This window comes from Chenopodium quinoa, unplaced genomic scaffold (genome assembly GCF_001683475.1).
Source record: "Chenopodium quinoa cultivar QQ74 unplaced genomic scaffold, ASM168347v1, whole genome shotgun sequence".
NCBI classification, from domain to species: Eukaryota; Viridiplantae; Streptophyta; class Magnoliopsida; order Caryophyllales; family Amaranthaceae; genus Chenopodium; species Chenopodium quinoa.
The window spans coordinates 2,986,942-3,009,238 of NW_018742309.1; the positions used below are offsets into that span (position 1 = coordinate 2,986,942).

The window sequence follows — 22,297 nt, forward strand, 5'->3', positions numbered from 1 at the left end:
CAATTTTTCCTTTTTATTATTATTGCTATTTTTAGTGGAATTTGTAAATTGTCAATTTATTACAAATGTTTTAAAAACCGGAAAAATAAAAAAATAAAAACTCAAAGTCGGGTCGGATCGAAGTCAGAGTCAAGGGCCGGATATTGAAGTCGGATCGAATTCGGAGTCTCAAAGTTGGATGTTGGACGAATTCGGATTCGGAGTCAAATTTAGCCTCCGGCTTCCTATAGGGTCGGAGTCGGATTTTGCGTAATCCGCTCCGAATTTGACCCATTGCCATCCCTACTAAAGAGGTGTTGGAAAAACTCAAAACAGAAATTCGCATTAGAATGAGGAATATGTACGCATAAAATAGAGCTTTAATCTTCAAACAAGATTGGAGAATTCACCAGATTCCCTTCTTTACTAGGTAGAGTTCTGAAGGAAATACAAGCGATAAGTAGGGAAGGAAATCGAGTAAATTTTCAAGGTTCTATGAAAGCCTATGCAACACTGCAAGGATGATGCAACCAGGAACTATAACGGCCATTGAAAATGGAATATCGATATGTGGAAGAAGAAACTAGAAACAATAACGAGAATGACTAGCTTTTTTGGAACATTACAAGCAATGAGAACTACTCTGTAAAATCAGGGTATAGAAGCCCTAGTAAAATCAGGGTATGAAAGTGATGAACAAAAATATATTTTCAGAGAAAATTTGGAAGATTAATTTTCCATAAAGCCCATAATGTCTCTTCTATGGGTGGAAAGTAATTAATGAAGTCACTCTTATGGGACTTTAGATACAAGGTGAAAATATTAAAACATCATAAAAGCCTTATAGTCACATCAGAGAAATCTATCAAACAATCCAATTGTCCGGTGTCTTGAAGAGTTTAACCATGCTCAAATCAAGGACAAAGTAGATGATCAACACTAGGAACCCAAATGCTAGATTAAATCTTTGTCAGATATATGTTAATGACAATGAAGATCCTATAATGGAGCAAAAGATTTCCTCCCAACCTTATGGACCATTTTGAGCCGTGACCCAAACAGGAATATGGAGAGTATACATGAGGCAAAGAATTGATTTGAAACAAAAGCAACTGAAGCTTTTAAGGCAGAGGACAAATAGCTGGGAATGCCTATCATTATTGACGTGGATGGAGCGGAAAGATTCCAAAGGATGGAATGGAGGTGCACGATGGGTCATCTACCAAAACAACATTCAGAAAGGATCATAGCAACACAGGCACTGCAAACAAAGATGAAAGGCTATCTGCCTTAGTGATGGAATGGAGATCTAAACGAACTGCATGAAAGCTACTAAGGCAATAAAACACCCTACGACCATGAAATTGGAAAAACAAAACTTGGTGTGAGATATTACATGGTTGTCAAAGTCACTCCACTATTTTCTTGAATAGGTCAGGTGTCGCTAGAGCTCATGTTGCGGCTGTTAAGGCCAGAAGAGCCCAGCTTCTCCCTTTCATTCCCCCTAGCCACACCAAAAAAAAATAAAAAAATTAAAAAAAATGCAAATAAAAAAATTAAATCAACAAAAATAAATAAGAACTCAAGTATTATACAAGTAAACAAAACTTGACTTTTGTCACAAAAGAAGTTTTCTAAAAATGGAATTTTCTCATTGCTACTGAATAGAATCAACATTGGACCATGCAACGCAATGGTTAATCAATATAGCTGGCCAATACAAGCATAGAGTCCACATTAGATTTTCTTAATAGCAGCAACACAACAGCACAGGTAAAAAATTTCAGAATTGTGATACACGGGTATATACTACATTTGCTCAGCAGACTGCACAACATAGCTGTGAAGTGTATCCTAGCAGCTCAAAAGCGCAAAAAGATGATATGCCAGCTTTTAAGATCAAAAAGCCTTGCAACCTTCAGTGACTGCAATCCTCTCTTTCAAGATTTGGTAATAAAAGGGATAACCCAAAGAACGCACTATTCAAAATCTTGATATTAACTTACATTAGGATAGAGTGCGCTTATTGAAAGATTCTACAGTTATGTTGGCTGTAAAAGCTGGAATTGAGTTCAGCTTTCGAATAAATATCTCAACCTACAAAAAAAAAGAGAAAATTGTTCCTCAATTCAGGGGAAAAGATACAACTAGAAAACCTATATACGCTTCAGCTTATAATCACAAAACAATGTCATCTACCTGTCGCGATATGTCACGCTGTTTTGCATAGTCATTTATCTACAAGATCCAAATATCATATATTAATACAGCATCAAATTGAAAAACACAGTCGGTAGTTCAAAGTTTGTGAAAGATTAAAGTCTCCCAATAAAACAGTAGAAGATAGTGTTTATGCAGGAGAATATTACATATCATACAAAGACAGCTGTCAGAGCTTTACTATTCATGTAGATTCACTTGTTATAAGCACTTCTTGATACACAATATCAGAAATGTATGAAGCTGTCTATTTCCACCTTCACTGCTTTTTTTCTAACCATCATTACTGATGCATAGCATATAGACTTACAGTATTTGTACAAATTCCATGTTCAACCATATCTCATCAGAGCATTAGCTACATAGATAATTCATTATTTATAATCATCCAGCAACGCATGTTGATAGGTCCAGAAACAGTATAGGATCCTGCACCTTAGTCAAGTGAGCAGAAAAGGTGTGTCCCTTTAGAGCCTCTAGAGGATACAGAGGATGATAGGGATCCACAAACCTTACTTCGTAGTATGTGTCATTAAATTTCAAGTTCAACGGAGGAAATATTAACATTGTGAGCGTCATTGAAGTTATACTCTTGGAAGAGTAAGAAGAACTGGGATACAAAGGTTTGAAAATCTTAATTCAAGTATCATCTATGATGCTTTCAAATGAAGGTTATGAAATGATTTAGGAAAGACTGAGCAGGTTTTAATTAAGGAGGTTTATACAATGCTTCCCTGTCTGTTGCCTTCCAGACTTCTTGATGAAATGGGGTACTTTCCCGCTAAGCAACTATCATCCCATCTGTATGATTCAAGCACCAAGAATGTCACAGTTCCCACAAAGGTGCATATAAATTGGTTAGGAGATATGTTACCTTACACCAATTTTCACTCATTAAGTCCTTTTTTGGAGGGACGGAAATTTTGGATAAGGCACTTATGGCTAATGAGGTGGTGGATAAAACTCGACTAACAAGGGTAAAGGGGTAGGTAATCAAGCTAGATTTTGACAAGGCATTAAGGCAAATGGAAGGGTGAGTGAGTTGGTGCTATCTTGATTTTGTTTTAAAGAAGAGTTTTGGAGATTGGCAGACACATTCAATGCTTTGTCTCACGCTTATATTTTGGTATTGGAAATGGTAACCAACACCTCGACTAGGTAGTGGATTTCTTCATACAGGGGATTGTGGTGTGGGGATCCCATGGCTCCTTTTTTTCTCCATCGTTTTTCATATGCATGTTAGGATTTTAAAGGGGGTGTACAGAACTACAGAATCAGGGCTTTCAGGTGAAAAGCAAAGAAGAAGCCTGAATTACAATTCTGCAGACCTTTGAATTTGGCCTGGCAGGAAATAATCTCAAAAACAACCCAAAATCAACTAAAAACTAAACCTGAATTCAACCCCTTGATCAAATTGCCACCCCTGGCCGGGTAAAGAGGCACGATTGGGGGTTCATATGCAGATTATTAAAAGCTTTGGTTCGAAAGTGGTCATGATCTTTTCCTCTTGGACCTCGATCATTGTAAGGTCGTGTTATGCAGAGAAATAATGGATAACTTCAAAACAGGTGGGACTCGGCTGAGTTGTTGAATTGCGCTTGCCCTAGGAAATTTATTTCATAAGTATATTGTCTGTTCTTTATTCATATTCATGATTGTGAATTGCCACTATCTTAAATTTTGGATGTATTTTCCTCAATAGTATTGTTTGTCCACTTTACATGATGTTCTTTTTTCCGCATCCCATAATCGCAATGTTTGAGAACGTTGTTTACATAGACATCCAAAGATATCCAAAGATGGGAAGATTGAAGAACTACCTTGACATTCGAGGTTTTACCACCTCAATTACAAAAGGCAGGGTACTGTACAAGGTGAATGGGGCATTCAACAGGCACCTTATCTTGCAAGTCTCTTTTTGGATGTCCATCTTTGCCACCAAGGTATAAACCCCCTCTTCCTAGTCCATATATTTATCTGGAAGGCTGGAGTTGCTTTTAAGGTGAGAGCTTTTGTGTGTTTGGCAGGGTAGAATCAATGATAATGATAAGCTCCAAAGAAGAAGATCAAAGATCAGTTTTTTGCAAGATATGTTTGGTCCTGCCAAGAGCGAGTCTTGATCGCATCTCTTTCTTCATCGTGAAATGGGAATTGATAGTTGGAGTAGGCTATATAATAAGTACGAGAAGCATCAAGTTTTCCTGTCTGTTTTGGATCAGCTACGTTCCTTCGGTGAACTTTGGAAGGAGAAGCTGTGGTGTAACATTGTAATAGTTTTGGAGGCTATTGTGTGACATCTGTGGTTAGTACAGAATGCACAAATCTTCTAGGGAACTGCTTAAACTAGTAATTTTCTGTGATAATGAATAGTTTATTATGCTCCTTTGTGGGCTTAACACTGAGCAGTGGTGGCTTCTAGTAATTATTCAATGGGGAAATTTAACAAATTGGGGTTATTTAAAACCTGTTTTCTTTGGTTGTTATAAAGACTTGCCCTCTATTCTTGTACTTTCGGCTGTTTCATTGTTTGTTACACATACAATTTTCTTCATCAAATAAAAAAATACAAATATAATTTAGCTATAATGTTGTCCTGTCATTTTGGAAATGCTTTCACTAATCAAACTAATAAAAGGATTGCATATGGCGGGCAGAAAAGGCATAAAAGGTGAATAAAAGTATAATGTCAAGTTACCCTATTTATTGAGTTTAGACCAAGAAATCCATCAACCAAGAATTTATGAGGCACGCTATATGATAAACAATGCCTGGCATAATACTGCAGATCCTGCAGCAAGCCAATGGCTGCATGAAAAGTTTCAAAAAAAATCCTAATTCTAGAAAACCGTATTACAAGATCATAGTATAATTTGCCTTACCAAAATGTTTGTGTTACCCGACTCATATTCGAATTCTAGCTTCTCATCATCACTTTGCGCATAGATAGATTGAAGCGTGAAACGCGTTATAGGAATCCCATTTGAACGATGTTGATCATCCATAACAATCTGTCAAATCATGTATGAGTAGATGCAAATGAGACTCAATACATGTTCACACTTAATAAATTAAATCTGAACAAAATTGCATATGAAATGAATCTCAGCTCAGAACCTATGAATGCTTTTTTGTATCTCCCTTTTGCACTCCTAGCAGTTTCAATTCATTTGATCACATCAATTATTTACTTAGCAATCATAGATTCTTTGATACGGCACTTGCATGTTGATATACAATAATACACATCTTCTACTAATGCGACAGATTTACCCCAAATTGTTGTTTGCAGGAGCAACCAATGTTGTACTCCATAGGAATTAGACCTAAGAAGATTTTTGAAATTTCATTTGTAGGAAAAATTATCACAACAGATTTACTTGTTTATCATAATAAAAATACAAGAAAATTCTAGGTGAGTAAATTTTCTCCAAGTCATCTTGCATTTCAGAATCTCAAATATTTCACTTTCTACAACTACGTAAAAAATTGTAGTGTGATCAATATGCGGATGATACTATGTTACAAAGGAAAGAAGAAATTGATTTTGAGTCAAAGAAAGACGATTATATGTACTCCCTCCGTTCCTAATTGAGGGTCTAATTTGGAATCAGTGGAGATTCCAACGCAAATGAAATCTAATATTTAAAGGATAAACATATATTTTCTCCGTTCCACTAATATTGCAACAATTACCATTTTAAGAAGTTTCACAGACATTGCAACATAACCATATATGCACATGTTTTCTCTCTATCTCTCTCCTCAACACATGGGTCCATCTCTCTCTCTCTCTCTCTCTCTCTCTCTCTCTCTCTCTCTCCTGATCTTAAATCACGTGTCTTCCCCCTTGTTGCAATATTAGGGTAACAAAGGATGCACTTCAAAACATAATCATAAGAGATGACTTTTAGTTTCCACATACATAATATTTACATTTTTTTTGCAACGCGTAACTTAAAATTTGTTAATTACAATATTGCATAGGGAAATGTGCAGATTCTAAATAGGATAATCAATTAGGAACAAAGAGAGTAATTTTTTTTATAGATGATTATATAAGCTAACTAAACGATATTGTCACTAAAATTTGACAACTTGGCAGCTAAAGAGACTGACATTCTTGACCTCGGAGTTGGACACTAAGCCAGAAAATTTTATAAAATCGTAAAATAAAACGAAATTCAGTTTTTAACAATTTTAAAATCAAGATATGTATCTAATTCCTACTAAGATATGCTACTTGGATTTTTCAATTCACCTCAAAAACCAATTTTGGATCCTTGAGACTCTAGAGACTTAAACACATGGACATGTACTCCGACACAAGTAATCAAGTTTAAGTAACATAGTTGGTAAGTTATAGATATGTTTCAGAGTTTCTTCACCTTGTCAATGTATTTCCTATATCCTTTAAAAATATTTTTATAAAAAATAGAATAAAAAAAAAAAAAACCACAACATTGGCCATAATTTGTCTTCTAAGGGACTCAAAAGCATAATAAAATCAAAGAAATATGTGGATACAATATGTACTCGAAATCCATATCTTTTGTTTCACAATAGGACAGTTTTCCTCGAAAACATTTTAAGCCTATTTTATTCACTGATGCCTTCAAGGTTATTTTAGAATTACCTTTATGATGTGTAATCTTTCTAACATATTTAACAATTCCCATTTCAGATGCCAAATTACTATGCATGCATAAGCATTTTTTTAAAACAAATACAAAACAAAAGTAGGCATTAATCTTGAGAAAAGAACAAGGGTTTCTTTTAATTGCAATATACCTTATAACCAAAAAGTTCACAGCATGCCCTCCTAAAAACTGAGATTCTATCAGCAAACACAGTCTTGTACCTGGCCCATCATAATTTAAATGTAAGTTTATGTAGAAATTTGGAGACTACAGTTTAGCAAATCGGCTACTACTCCTGACCTTTCCTCACGCTTCTCAAGTGTTGATATTTGCTCTTTCAACTGCACTATTTTACCAGAAATATATGAATCCACTAACTGCCCCGCATCAGCTATTAAATTTTTTTAACAGAAAAAAACAATGTTAATTCCTGAAGACAGCTCCACCATCAACAAAGATCCATTTTCTTAGGAAAAAGCAAGAAGCTGCACCATAAAGAGCAAAGTACCCTCTTAAAAAAAAACCAATGCAAAACAAACTAAAAATAAAAAAATTCAGCATGCCTGCCTTAAAAATGTGGTGGAAAAAGAAACAAACAAAGAAAAAAAGAATTACTTTTATTGAAACATAGCCTTGGTTGGGGAAGTCAACCTGTAACTGTTTCTAGTTTAAAGGATACTATTTAATTTCCTCTTGAGGATGGACCAGACAATTAAAAAATTACAGTCAAAACTTATAAATTCAGCCGTTTTTTTCTTTTTTTTTTTTTTTTTTTTTCGTTGGCGACTCAATGAGCCATTTAATAATTTGTTGCAAGTTCTGTAATTAACATACAAAAAGCTAAGTAGTTTTCATGGTTTACTAGTTGCTAGCGGTTGAATGTTTACCAGATATGAGAATCAACATCTTTATGGAGGAAGAAGATCAAAAATCCATGTAAACAGAATATTAAAGAGAGATGCCCAATCCTTTTTTACATTTGACAGAAACATTCAAGGTAAGACCCTGGTCCCTGGAAGCATAAGTTCAGACTCTAGAGCATAAAAAACATTTTTTTATTCCCTAATGAATCTTGGCAGAAACTTATTTTTCATTATCATTACCCATATAGCAGACAGAATGAAGCAACGAGCGATAAACAAAACGAGAGGACACATAGTTCACCAAACGATACTGAAACATAGTGTTTAATACTTCCTTTGTTCCCTAAATAAGTTGTAAGAGGGTAAAGGATGGCTTTTTATTAATGAATTGATTTTGTTCCCAAAAAAAAAAAAAAAAAAAAAAAAAAAAAAAAAAAAAAAAAAAGAGGGTAAAGGTGGAGGTGGTGGTGGTGGTGGTAATGCCAGTAAAAACGAGAGGGGGTGGAGATGGAGGTTGTAATTGAAAAACATGAAGAACGTGGGAATGGTGACTGAGCCCTGGTGGAGTGGAAGAGTCAGAAGTGGGATTTGGAGTGGGAGGGGTGGGTGGGTCATAAACATAGAGGGAGTAAATGTGGAGTTTTTAATTAATTTTATGTTATTTAAGTCAGGTTAAATAGGAATATTATATAATAAAAGTTACCTTAAAGGAAATGGGTCAACTTCAACTAAAAAAGAAGAAGTATATTAGTTTCTCTTAAACTCCAGTAGACAAGCTAGGAACAAAACCTTATCTACATAACTCATTTAGCAGGCACTAGAATTTGGGTGCAGGTCATGCTTTGCACTAAGGTTTAACAAAAATAAGTCAAGTTCATTGTGATTGAGAAACATAAGTTCAGCAAATATAAATTGTTTGTTACAGCAAAAATAAATTGAAAAGAGCAAAGCTTAAGTCATTGAGTAAACACTTGAGTTTTTCAACTTCAGAGTACAATGAGTAAGTCAACTATCTCACCAAATCACACTTTGGTTCCGATTACAACTTACTAAATCAACTATCTCAACTATCAATTCTTTAGCTTTAATCTGTGCAGTACAATCAGGGAGTCAAAAGTCTAATATCAATACTCTTTCCTTTTGTAGAGATAAGGTTGAAAAAGACTTTGCAGTTTTGTGTACAGCTTCAAAAGGTCTTCTTGCAGACTGCATGCGTCTAACCCTCACCCCATACACCCCAAGTGTCAAGAGCCTCTTTAGAGACAGAGTAGTGGCATGTATGCTACATTTATTTCTAAAGCTGAATCAACAAATGATAGGGCAATTATACATTCTTCCAAAGTCTAAATTATTTGAATTTGAAACCTATAAAATGTTATTGTATGGTTGAATGACAAGATAATACACCATGGAAAGGGTTTTATTATCTTGGTGACTGACATGGTGATATACCATGGAAAGGGAGACCTGAAGGGAAACTTCCAATAAGTTGCTCTGACTCAGGTAAACTTACCTGACACGTATACATATCCAAGCATCTTACTCAACTTTTGTGAAAAACTTTAACGATCTTGGTCAAATAAAAACAATCCAAGTGTCCTACCCATGTCCAAGTGTCAAAATACGAAATGGGTACTTAAAAGTGAAATGAAGAGCCGAGTAACATAGTTAACAAGGTTTCCTCAATATTAAATAGATCCTTTCTCTAAACACAGACGGTGCATACTTGTTTGACCCACATACTATTCACAAGAAAATCATCGTTGAAAAATAGAAAGCTTCAAATGCTACCAAAGTTGAGTTATTCATATCCTTTGGCAGCTTAGCTACATACAAAAGAGAATATTTGAAATGACAGCCAAAGGAAAAAAAAAAATTAATTTCAGGAACTATGTGAATAATTGGAAGACTAAAATGCAATAAAGTTAAGTAAATATAGTTTGGACCTGATTGTTTCTTTAATTCTTCGACAACCTGAAGTTTCTCATTAGCCTTCTGAAGTTCACATTGTAAGGCTTCTATAGTTTGTCTAGCCTCACTCTCAACCCCCAGAGCATTCACCATTCGCAGGACTTTTGTATTAGCAGACGAAAAATCACCATGTCCTAACTGCCGAGAAGAAAACAAATGAATCAATAGCGCTATATCAAGAAAAGAAAAGAAAAAAAATGAGGCACTAAATAGCAGGTAGCATATTAACATCATGATTTCTTCCTCTGTCGTAGATTGCACATACCTGCACCTGTCCTTTACCAAGTCAAAGCTCTTCCCCAACTAGCCTTAACATATATGCATACACATAATTACAAGAAAATGTCAATGACAAAAGAAAGCCACAATCAACTTGTGGGCTTGCTCACTTAGATCAGGGAAGAACATCTGTAAGCTCTAACAACCCTCCGTCCTCCTCTCATCCCCCCCCCCCTCCCCAACCCCCACAACAACACCCAAAAAAAAAAAAAAAAAATGGAGAGAGAGAGAGAGAGATCAATTGAATAAATTGCATAAAAACCTACAATTGTTCAGGAGCATTTTAATTAAATATTGATCTTGCCTAGGAGACTACAAGAAAATCAGCACAAGTCTGTGATGTTCCAGATATCTTAAATGCCACTACACAGCACTTTTTCTGCCCCTAAACTTAACTTGGGCCTGTGGTCTAGTACCAGTGTACCACATGGATCCAACTTCAAAGAAGAAAAAATTGATGACAATAATTTCCGACAATATTCACTTCCCACTAGTATCAGTCAACAACTCAATAATGTGCATACATGTCACCCTAAAAACAAAAAAGGTAAGGGAATATAGATATATAACCACCCACAACTGACCACAGACCCACAACATATAACCACCCATCACTAGTTAACACATGTAACCAACCACTACCTGTAACTATGTGCTACGTGTAGACTGTTGACAGTACCCTTCCTAGCATGTCTCTATCACACTACAACTTTCCTGAACAGGTAATGATAGTCCTAGTATTTTTTTTGTTTTCTAAGCCCATACATATAGCTTTGAACTTTGCTTATGGAAAGTATGGACCACGCTTGAGAATCCTATTGCACTTTGCAACATTTGATTTAAACTTTAATAGTTTGGAACTTCTCTTTAGTTAAATTATAATTATGATGGTTTTGCCTTTATGTTAAGACTGGTAACAACAAAAGGTTTTCATATAAGCATGGAGACATATTTTTTAATGAACAACAATTGTAACCTTTATTACTATCCTTCCATTACCTAGTACTAATACTAACAGTAATACTAATACTTACAATAAAACTAACACTAATACTTTTACTAACACTAACACTAACACTAACACTAATACCACTAACACTAATACTACTAATACTAACACTAATACTAACACTAACACTAATACTGCTAACATTAACACTAATACTTTTACCAACTCTAACACTAATATTAATACAAACACTAACATTAATACTAATACTACTTCTAATACTAATAATAATACTAAAGCAGGCAGACTAAGTTGATGCCTCTAAAAAAGATGCTGGACACACACTTTACCCTAACCACATCAAACAAAACATTCAAGAGGAACATTGACAGCCAACAATGCAGCAATGAATGATTTTCCATGTAATTATCACAATACAAGACACACACATCCAAGAACACGCAAATGAACTAGACAAATTTCAACAAGAGTAGAGAATATACAAAAAATTTAAAGCAAGAATTCCTTTCTTTTTCTTAATAAGCAATCATACTTTGGACTCCAAGAGAGCAATCTCAGAACGAAGTCGGTCACTCTCTCTCTCTAGAGACTTTATTTTTCGTGCTTCACTGTTTAGCTTCTCATTCAGCATCCTAATCTCGTTACGTTGACGATCATTGGCAGCTTTATGTTCACTAAGATTGAGCTCCAATTCTTTGATGTAAGTGTCTTTTTGGGCAAGAGATGATTCAAGCCCCTGAATTCAGAAAATAAATAAAATAAATAACCATTAGACAACCATGCACGTGCACAGTAAAAAGAAACTGGTGACGAAACTGAAAAAACCTGAGTTAAGGCTCTCCCGACAGCTTCATAACCAGGCTCTACATTCGTCTGCTGTTTCAATTCATTATAAGCAGTTCTTAATTGATCTCCATCTTCATTAACTGACAATAGCTGCATTTTTTAAATGAAAAATAGAACAAAGGATGAGTGCTAAATAGGGTAAACAAGACGGAAAGGAAACCAGTGAAAAGTATTTAAAGTTCAACAAATAGAAAATGCAAACCTCAATCAGACACCAAAATCTTTTCCAGGTAAAAACTCAGACACCAACATCTCAATCTAATTAACAGCAGGCCTTTTATGAGACTAAATAGGATTCCCTAGTGCTAAAACTTATACATTATCAGCATGTCATATGGTTAGACATAATTTAAGTTGAATTGAAGAGCCCAATAGTGATAGTTGTACGCAAGTCTTCTTTCACAGTTGACTGCCATGTGCATAGAAATTGTGGAATCTTCAGTTTGCCCCTCTATTATAGCAGATCTGTTGCAAATGCAACTTGTAAAGTCTGGGACTGGCTAGGGAGAGGAAAGTGCTATGCCACAATGCTTTATATCAATTCAATGGCACAACCATGTAAGTGGTTAGAACCAAACTTGAGCATCATTTTAGAATCCACCTTTTCTGTAGGACATGGTAACTTATATAGATTCCTTTTGGGCTCAGGTGACAAAGGTTTTCAAGTTTCACTCAATTTTCAAGGTTCAAAGCAATTAAAGTGATTCGTAAAGAATTTGAGGATTAATCTTCTACTTTATAAAATCTTTGTAAAAACATATTATTTCCCTGATCACAAAATGTAGTTCCATTCATTGTAGCACCTTTATTCACAGTGATTCTGTTCAGCCTTATATCTTATTGTAACTTTTAGTGCTGCACATTAGTGCAGAACATAATTCCTAGAATTTAACATATGAATCTCAGCTCTTGTAGTGACAAGATGGTGGGCTGCAACATTTAGGCTATACTAAGCATAGACCTATTTGTTTCCTCATCATATTTACAATTAGATACAGCATTAATTCATTACCTGTTCTAAGAAATTTTCAAGAAGATTCTACTGTCATAAAATAGCTACTTAAGATACACTTCACTTTTACAAATATAGCATTAACAGACCAAGAATAAAGATGCATACAAACAAATTTAATTTTATCTGTCAGGTTTAACAGCTTTAAGCTCAGAGTCATGGTTTGGTAAGCTCTAATTCATTAATTTACTATCTAGATTCTGGAGTAACTATTAGACTGAGTTCCAATTATAAGTATATCAGACTTCTTTTATTTCCTTTACTTTTTGACATAAGAACACATAAGAGAAACTGCATAAAGCACAAGTTGCAACAGTATAAGCAGAGGTTAAATGTCTCCCAGATTCAAAACGTAGTCTAGAACTCTAAAACTCATACTCTTCTTGCTCAAAATAACCTCTTACAAAAGTACCACCTGTAACTCTACATCAGTAGACCAATTAACCTACAATCAATCAACTGAAAAACTAAAAGATTCATTGAAATTTGGAAAAACAAAAGTTAGAATACCAGAATACTGAAAAGCACAGTGCAGTCAATTGAGCAACAAAGTAACAGACAATCTGATTAAAGGATTTAAGTCCTTGAAAGCAAATTAAAGGAAAGAGTTACAGTAACACATACTTTCGATTTGAGTTCCTTAATTTCTAACTTCAACGATTCCTCCTTCTCCTTAGCTAATGCTGTTTCTGATTCAACATTTTTCTTATCAAGCTCAGCACCCTCCAGAGCTACTTCAAGTTGTTTCAAGCGTGTGTTTGCCTCTCCTAGCTTTGCCATGCCATCTATCACCTCCCTGTATTACCAAATAAGCACTCAGCATAAAATCAAGACATACTGTAGCACGCTTATTAGCACAAATGGACAAATCACATAAATAAGGCAGATAAATAAGAGGCACATCCCAATGTCCAGCTTCATCTAAACTTGTGCTCATGTTTATAAAATATCACGACTGTCGAAAGGATCCCAGTAATGGTCAGTGTCATAGAAGCAGCATCTCAAAGGTGTTACAGCCAGCTTTACTGCAATTGTGGCATGAATTTACAAATTGAAGAAATTCACCTTATTGACCAAATGAGTGTTGGAAACATACTTATTAGATGTTAAGAGCATACTTTTCATGAAACCTTATAATGCTATGTAAATCACACTGGAAGAAAAAATAAAAAGGTACCCCACATTTACAGTGCCTAAAAAATGAATGTAAACACTAGCTATACTTAAAATCAATAGCATCAATTCAAGCAAGAGTTTTAAACACAGAGTATAGCAGGAACATAATGGTCCATAACGGATTAACAAAGGCAGCTGCATGATTTCAATAGCACATGTGACAGAACAAATATTCACAAAACACTAATCTGAGAATCTTTTATACAAAGACCTTCAAGTAACTAAACGGCCTTGATATGATTCCATACGTACACATCACATATCCAGGTGTGTTCATCAAAACCTCTTTACAAGATGAGCAACACTATATCTTGATAGATAAGTAGACAAAACAAAAGTATATTATAAAATGACAGCAGTACCTGTCAAATATTATTTATATAATCTTTTACATTGTTTAGAAAAACACAAAGTATTAATCTCTGGCATCACAACAGAAGCAAATGAGAGACACTTTTTCTCCTTCATAAACATTGCACATCACATTTTGTCCATGAAAGTAAGTCTTCTTTCTCAACTTTATAGAACAACATAAAAACAAAAACTAGGGTAACCATGAACCTTAGACTTAATGTTTGAGAAGAATAAGCGGAAGGAAAGGTGTCAAGGGGTTATATATAATCAAAGATTAGTACGTAAGATGTTAGGTTTTTCTTAATGTACACTTTCATAATATATTAAGAATAAATAGTAGAGTAGAGTAGCTTTTTTGGTAGATAGTGGAAAAGTAAGAATAAGAAAATATGATCAGGATAGATAGGGTTTAGTGGAGGCCCCATATCAAATGAGATATGAAGAAAGTGAGTGATAGTGAGATAATTAGTAGAGAGACCTACAAAAGTTGGGTAGGAATAGGATGCATTAGATGAGAGAAATTATCAGGAATAAATTTTGTTAAGACCTAAGAAAAATAGTATACTAGACCATAATTGAGGACGAAAGGAGTATCAATCAATCAATCAAACAAAACCTTAATCCCATAAGTGGGGTCGGCTACATGAACTAAAAGTAATTATTCTATATAGTCATCCACAAAAATCTTCCTCCTCCATCCCTTACGATCAAATACCTCATTCTCATGCTAATCCATATGCTTCATATCCTTCCTAACTCCTTCCAATCAAGTAATTTTTTTTTTTTAATAAATATATCAATAGTCAAAATTGTGCATAGGCAAACAAGTCTAGTCTAAGGGAGCATATATTAATGGTCAACTTAGTATGTTGGTAACTAGTTTGGTCTTGTAAGTTAATCTGGAACACATGCGGTAAACTACTTTAACTTAATTCAAACAAAATAAGTTCAAACTAAATTTTGATGAGTTCCAATATATTCTACTAAGTTTCAATATATTCAAATTAGTTCTAATATATTCTACTAAGTTCAATTCATTGCTAAAATAACTTCTAAAGCTTTAATTATCAGTTCAAAAAGTTCTTATATGTCGGACGAGTCAATGCAAATGCCACAATTGAAAAAGATTTTAAGTTAATAGATTGTTATATTAAGAATATTAAATTAGTAATATACTTCATTTTTAGTCAATTGGGGATATCTTTAGTCCGAGTTATTAATGTCCAAGCCAATTTTGGGTTGGATCAGTCTCCCACTTTTGCGATGGGATTGGGTCACATTAGGTCACTTTCTGTCAATATTTTTCAATCGGATCAATTTGCCATTTATGTTACCAATTTATAACATATTGAGATTCTAATATGAATTACATAAAATAACATGGTATCCCTCATATGTTTCGCCATTCAAAAGCTTAGATGTACTACATAAAAAAGATCTTGCAAGCATATGAAAAAGGAATTTAAACGAACTTATTAATAGAGTTTATGGGCAACTACATAATGGAAGTTATAGGACACAAATTTTTTCCTCATGATTATATGGATACTAGATTTATGTCCAATTTATACACGTCCATACTCCATATGGTATAGTGGATTATCATGATAACAACTGTGCAACGCTTTAATACTTCGTATTCTACAAGGAAGTATTACCTCTTTTCATAAATGTTCTTAACACTTTACCTTTTGACACTACCAATGCAAATCTTTAACAATTAATATCTCTAAATAAATATGAAAAAAATTGGTCCCGAAAGTGCACAATAAGACAAATCTCACAAGACCACACATGAATACATTCTTCCTTAAATTCCTTAGGCATAAATTACTCAAACTAGTCAAAGTGTAATTTGTGAATTGTGTCAAGAATTAAAGTGTAAAGAACATTAAGGAATTGAGGTAGTAATTTCTATCAAGTTTCTTATTTTCCAAGCATACAATAATATATTTAATGTAGTTTTCTTTCACATGTGACCACTGAACTATTGAGAACTTAGCGAGAAAGGCCTTTGTTTGCTACCAGCAAACATATGTACTTGACAATCTAGAATGCCAAGGGTTTTAACTCCATATTTCCATAAATTATGTATTCAACAAGCAGATAGAAACCAAATTGTGCTGCAAGTTTAAGCACATACTTCTGTAGAGCAACAAACTTCAGGGGGACATCATCGGAAGATTCAACTCCAGGAATTTCTTTCAAGATTTTCTTCCAAGAAGCTAATTCATCCTCCAGTACATTCATACTTAACTGAATCTCTTGTAACTTAGTTAGCTCTGCCTCTGCCCTTTCCCTCCGCCTTCTTTCTTCTATGAGCTTCTCCTTCACCAGCTCGATGTTCTCATGAGATGCTTTCAACTTCCTTGCCTCAAGCACTTCATACTCCTATAAATATACAGAACCAAGAATAAAGAGTTCTAGTGAGAATCAATACCAAACATGTCGAGTTAACAACAGATAGCAAGCAGAAAAAAGCTGACAACAAAAAAGCACTGAGACCAATGCTTGAAGCCTCAACTTTATACAGTCAATCCAAAACAATATACTCCTTAAGAACTAGAAACTAATAAGAGCTACAAGAAAGAAACAATATACCAGCCTTATAAACACACATATCCAAAGCACCACTTCTTGTCTTAGATTCACAAATGATTTTTTTTTTTTTTCAAAAAAAAAAAAAGAAAATTGAAATTACTGAGACAGTGTACCATCAATCCTCCAGGGACCAAAAATACAATGAAACACTTTACCAGCCTCACTTCAATTGAGTAAGCAATTTCAGGAAAGACCAGTGAACAAGCGCCCAACTGTCCATAGAGAAGTATTTTTAAAATAAATTATAAGAAAATAAAAAAAATAAAAAAAACACTAATCTCACGCAAAAAGGGTTACTGCAAGACTCCTAATGAGATTTATTTTTTTAATCATTTTTCTTCAATTAATTGACGGTAACTTATGACGATTCATGTTACCCAAATCATTTTGGGACTAAGGCTTTGTTGTTGTTGTTTTCTTCAATTAATTACCCATTTACCCTCATAAGCTATGTTATTCGGACTTCATTTTACTAAAAGTATGTGTCGTATTCTAACTCACCAAAATCCTGAAAAAAAATTCATAAAATTACTTTGTCGGACACTTAGACATGTGTACATGCCAGATTTGAGTACCAGGGTCCGAGCAACTTAGCGCATAAGCTGCCACCAACAGTAAATTCTGCTGCTCAATTCTATCAACACTCGTAATAATAGCACAATACATGAAGAAGAGTTAAAAAAAAAATGGAAGTCTCCTCTGCTCTTACAAAAATTAGGCTACAAAAGGGCAAACAAAAGATTGGATCCACCACTCATAGACACCTTTTCTCTGCCATCTAGGTTGCTATAGGAACAGAAAAAGAGGAGAAAATTAGAATTTAACCTAGGAGCAGCAAAGAAGGGCTTCAAAAAGATAAAGCTGCATGGCACTTTCAAGATGGAGGACAAACAAACGCTGCAAGTAGACATGGTCATGCTGAGCCTGCAGGTCCAGAGGTGTAGCAACCAAACACCAGTACAGGTGGTCGATGTGATCTTTAGAACATACATCAGTGCTAATATAACTGGTTGGATAATGGAACTGAGGTAAAAACTACACAACTAACTAATACTAGCCCTGATCTCCTTCGACAAATTATTTTCCTTGTATATTTAGAAAAGAAAAAAAAAAAAAAAAAAACTCAAAGCCCTCATAAAAACATTCACAATTACGAGAAACCATATTCTACCTTATTGCTCATGTCAACACAGAACTCCACTCGATTAATCATCACGAGAAACACTAAAATATAATCCATCAGAAATACCAATTGGCTATTGTTAATCCATCTTTCTCCTTTCCCAATATGTCCTTAATCACTGACAAGTCTAATAGCTGTGACACCCATCAACCCCAAATCAGTCGCAACAAAAGAAGCAACAACTAAGGGGTCGTTTCACATTTAGTTGGTACTTTTGGAATGGATTGGAATGGAGATAGAGTCCATTCCATCTATTTTATTGTTTGGTTAGGCTCTAAGATTTACAATCCATTTCTAAAATATAAATCATTCTAAAACATAAACCAAACAACTTTAAACTAGTATGGAGTTTAAATCCATACCTACCTAGTATGAGATTCCATACCAAACCATTCCAGTTTAACGAACCAAAACGACCTCTAAAACATCTTACGAGTTCATCTGCCCAAGCTTACCAGTTAAGGTAAATGATTCACCATTTAACTACAGCATTATTGACAAAAGGCCTAAAACGCTAAAACTTTAAAACCCTTTGAATTCCTAAACAATTTTGATGTATTTAAGGGAAAAAGCCTGAGCCACGTCTTACAGGTAAAACTAAAGCTGCAGATTTACCAAGCTACCCTGCAGCCCCAGCCCTGCCCCTTCCTCCCAATCTACCCCTAATTCTTTTGATGAGATGAAATCCTCGACTTTTGAAATCCTATACATGCCATAAAAGCAAAATGCACAAGAAAATGACTTTAAAATACACTACACATACATAATTTCTTAGCTCCTCCTGCAAGTGCTTCAGTAAGACATCATTCTGAGAAGATTCAGAACCCTCCTCTGGGCATGTAAAGCTTGATATTTTTGTTTCCAGCTCATTCTTTTCTTGCAAACACTGCAGATTACACATCATACTATAAACAAAGAGAAAAGAAGAGAAAAGGAGTTTTAAAAATACATGTCTAACACATAGAAAATTAAAAAAATAACGTTGAAAGAAAAGAAAAACAAGGCCATCACACACACACACACACAATGAAAAAAGAAAAAAGAATTCCAATCTCACAATGCATCAAAAAGGACATGACATAGATATTGAAAAAAGAATTCCAATCTCACAATGCATCAAAAAGGACATGACATAGATAACCCCATTAGGTGTGCCTAAAGAGAGGCTAAAAACTCCACCTGATCCCACAAAGAAGCCAAAGAAGATACTAAATCACAAAAAATCCAATTATTCCTCTCTGATTCTTTGAATCAGGTACTGCAATATGAACCAAAAATGGCAACCCAGAAATTTTAAAATAAAAAAGAAAAAAAAAATTGTGCAGTAAGCCCCTTTGAGCTAGAATGACACCTACGATGAAGTAAAAAATATAAAGAATTTTTCCAACCTTATTGAGCTGTTTGATAACTTCTTCCAGCTTCTTCTTTAATTGCTCTGACTCCTTTACAGCATTACTAGATTGGCATTGCACTCTTTCAAGCTTCAAAAAATGATCAAAAGAGATTAGGAGGAAACATGACATATATATACGATAGATTTTTGAAAAGGACAATGTAATTAAATCCATCATTTCTACTCACTTCAGCCCTTAACCTAGACATAGAAAGCTTTGAATCTCCTTTCAAATGCTTGAGTTCGTCTTGTAGATTCTTTCTTTCTCTTTCTGTGCTGTCTGAAAGTTGGTTTAGTTTCCGCTCTAAACGGTTAGCTTTCTCTTCAGCAGCAGCTGCTGAAGATTCTGAACTTCTGCGCATGCTTTCTTCCTTTTGGAGCTTGACCTGAAATGCAATCCCATAAACCAAAAAAGAGCTAAAAGGTTAACAGTATTAAGGTAAGTTTTATATCTCGTTGGAGCAAACTTTGTCTTCTTTATTTTTTTTTTTTTTTGAAGAAAGCAAACTTTGTCTTCTTTATTTCTTTCTATTACAGATTAAATCATCTCAAGCAAGTAAAAACTAAATTACAAAAACACTAACATATTAGATCACAACCCCTAAATCTTTAGTCAGTACTCGCCTCAAGTTCATTGCATTGTTGTATTTGTTTCGTCAGTCGCTCCTGAGATTCCTTGATCTCCTTCAAGAGCTTATCCTGCAGTGACTGCTCACGGCCTCTAGCAGCAGCAAGCTCCTGCTCGGCATACAGAAATTGATCTCGATATTTCTTCCCTTCTTCTTCTGAAATGATATGAGCAGACAGAATCACAAAATGTTCTTTTAGTCAATTCCATCTTTATTGCTAACAATAATTCCATACTCAGGAACCCGAAAGCATACTAAATAGATGAAGTATTTTACAAAAAAAAAAAAAAAAAAAAAAAAAAGGGTGAAGGGATCTAAAGAAACAGCCACTCCTTGACTTAAGGAATATTTTGACTCGAAGGCCAAAAAGAAATTAATGTGAAGCTTGACTTTTATACAGCATATAAAAGTGCTCAATACATAGAAGATGTTGCTCAAATAAATTTCTCATAAACTACCTGCTGTCAAGAGGTTCTCATTCAATGTCACTAATTTGGACTGATTTTCATCAATTGTTTTTTCCATGCTAGCATAATTATCCAAAAGCTCCGCTTTAACCTGCAAGACAATACAAGACTATTATAAGTACAGGATCAATTTGTAAAACCAGATCAACAGTTACTTTTACAAACTACAAAAGACCAAGACAAACAACAATGCAACCGAAAAGTGACTTCTAATACTACTTCCACCTTCTGGAACTTGTAGCCAATCAGTCACATTGCAACCTTCCGCTTTCACCATAAACTCACTAAAATACATCACACTAATTGTCTCATTCCATCTCTTTCCTACTTAGATAAGGGTTATGTACGAAAAATCTGTTCATATTCTACGGAATGTAAAAAAATTTCCCTACAAACTAAAACTATATCCTTCGCATGTGACTATTAAATCCGGACCAAGGAGCGTTAATTCAAATAAGCTTAGGTGATGATGAACATTTCGTAACCTTAAAGTTGGTAAACACGCTACTCACTAGGAAATTATGAATTGGCAATAGCCATGAAAATCATTATTGCATTTGATTTTTTTATGCAATTGTTGGTATATAGGAGTAATATATACCAAATTGCTTCAATTATAAAATTATAAAAACACCATAATGACCATATAATTTGACAAAACAAACAAATTTATATACAAAAAGAATACCATTTGACGGCATTGATAGGTGCAAAGCAAATGATCGGAAGGAAGAGGAGAAGATTCAGGTTGCGGCGAAGGAGGATCCTCGTAGATGACAAGGCGGCCGGCGGGAGAACCTTCCTCAGGAGGATTGGATTCGGCCCTCCGTTTCCTTGGTGGTGGTGTTCTCAGTATCATTTTTGCTCTACTGAAGAAAATTCAATTCGTTTGATATGCTAGGGTTCTGTGTGTTTTTGGAATTGCAAATTTGGGTGTTTGCTGTCGACTATTTGAAATGAAATAGAAAGGCGCCAATTTTGATGATACAATTCACGGTCTGCGTGTTGTTTTAGTTGTACTGTGCTATTGGAGTATCAAAATTGGAATTGGAAGGGATGAACAATCATGTAGTGTGAGGGTTGTACAGGTGAGAGAAGTTGAGAAGTGTGTTCTTTGAACTTCTTTTTAAAATACCAACTATTGAATAGCACGGGCATTATTCTAGGCAGGACTGTAGCTGAGAGCCAGGGCAACCGGGGCACCTGCCCAAGGCCCAGGTGAGGGAAGGTGCATGCATTAATATTTGTGTTTCCTCCTGTGGTTTGGTGGTCAAGTAACCTACATTTAATTTGGCAGGGTATGGGTTCAAGACTCAAAAGTCTTAACCTTTGAATTTTTATGCAATTTGAAAGATACTATGATTCATATTTCAATACAATTTCTATTAATATATTTTCCATTTAATTATTCATCATTTAATTATTAATATATATTAGATAGGAAAGTACTAAAAGCAGGTAACATTTTGCCTAAATACAGAATAAGATAATTTCTTTTAAAAATTATATTCCAATTTTACCCTTGCTTTAATTTAAACTCTTTCCACTCTTAACTATATAATCATCTCGATTCTCGACCATCTAATTTGCAAACAAATTATGGCATATCTAACTTTTTATCATGTTTGATATTTAATTTTGTACGGATTCAAGGGCAATGATCAATTGCATTACGACGAACTTTTTAAGGTACTACGTATATATATGTTGTGCTAGT

At 34.6% G+C, this 22,297-nt stretch overlaps 1 protein-coding gene across 2 annotated transcripts; it reads right to left on the bottom strand.

Annotated features, from left to right (window-relative positions):
• Window positions 1-686: 686 nt before the first annotated feature.
• LOC110688124 (mitotic spindle checkpoint protein MAD1-like) lies at window positions 687-21,747 on the bottom strand. Of its 2 annotated transcripts, XR_002504514.1 has the most exons (18): window positions 21,269-21,747; window positions 20,572-20,671; window positions 20,109-20,269; window positions 19,673-19,870; window positions 19,480-19,572; window positions 18,855-18,977; window positions 16,451-16,698; window positions 13,402-13,573; window positions 11,745-11,855; window positions 11,452-11,655; window positions 9,646-9,808; window positions 7,137-7,227; window positions 6,988-7,057; window positions 5,079-5,207; window positions 2,179-2,217; window positions 1,986-2,076; window positions 1,376-1,483; window positions 687-1,240 (listed from the first exon to the last, which is right to left on the bottom strand). XR_002504514.1 is itself a non-coding variant. In XM_021864815.1 (16 exons), the coding sequence occupies exons 1-16, from the start codon at window positions 21,437-21,439 to the stop codon at window positions 1,987-1,989; spliced, it is 2,163 nt and encodes a 720-aa protein (XP_021720507.1). In that variant the 5' UTR covers window positions 21,440-21,746; the 3' UTR covers window positions 1,610-1,986. The 2 variants fall into 2 exon arrangements, 1 of the variants encoding a protein (XP_021720507.1); XM_021864815.1 differs by lacking the exons at window positions 687-1,240; window positions 1,376-1,483 and having other exon boundaries at window positions 1,610-2,076; window positions 21,269-21,746.
• Window positions 21,748-22,297: the final 550 nt, after the last annotated feature.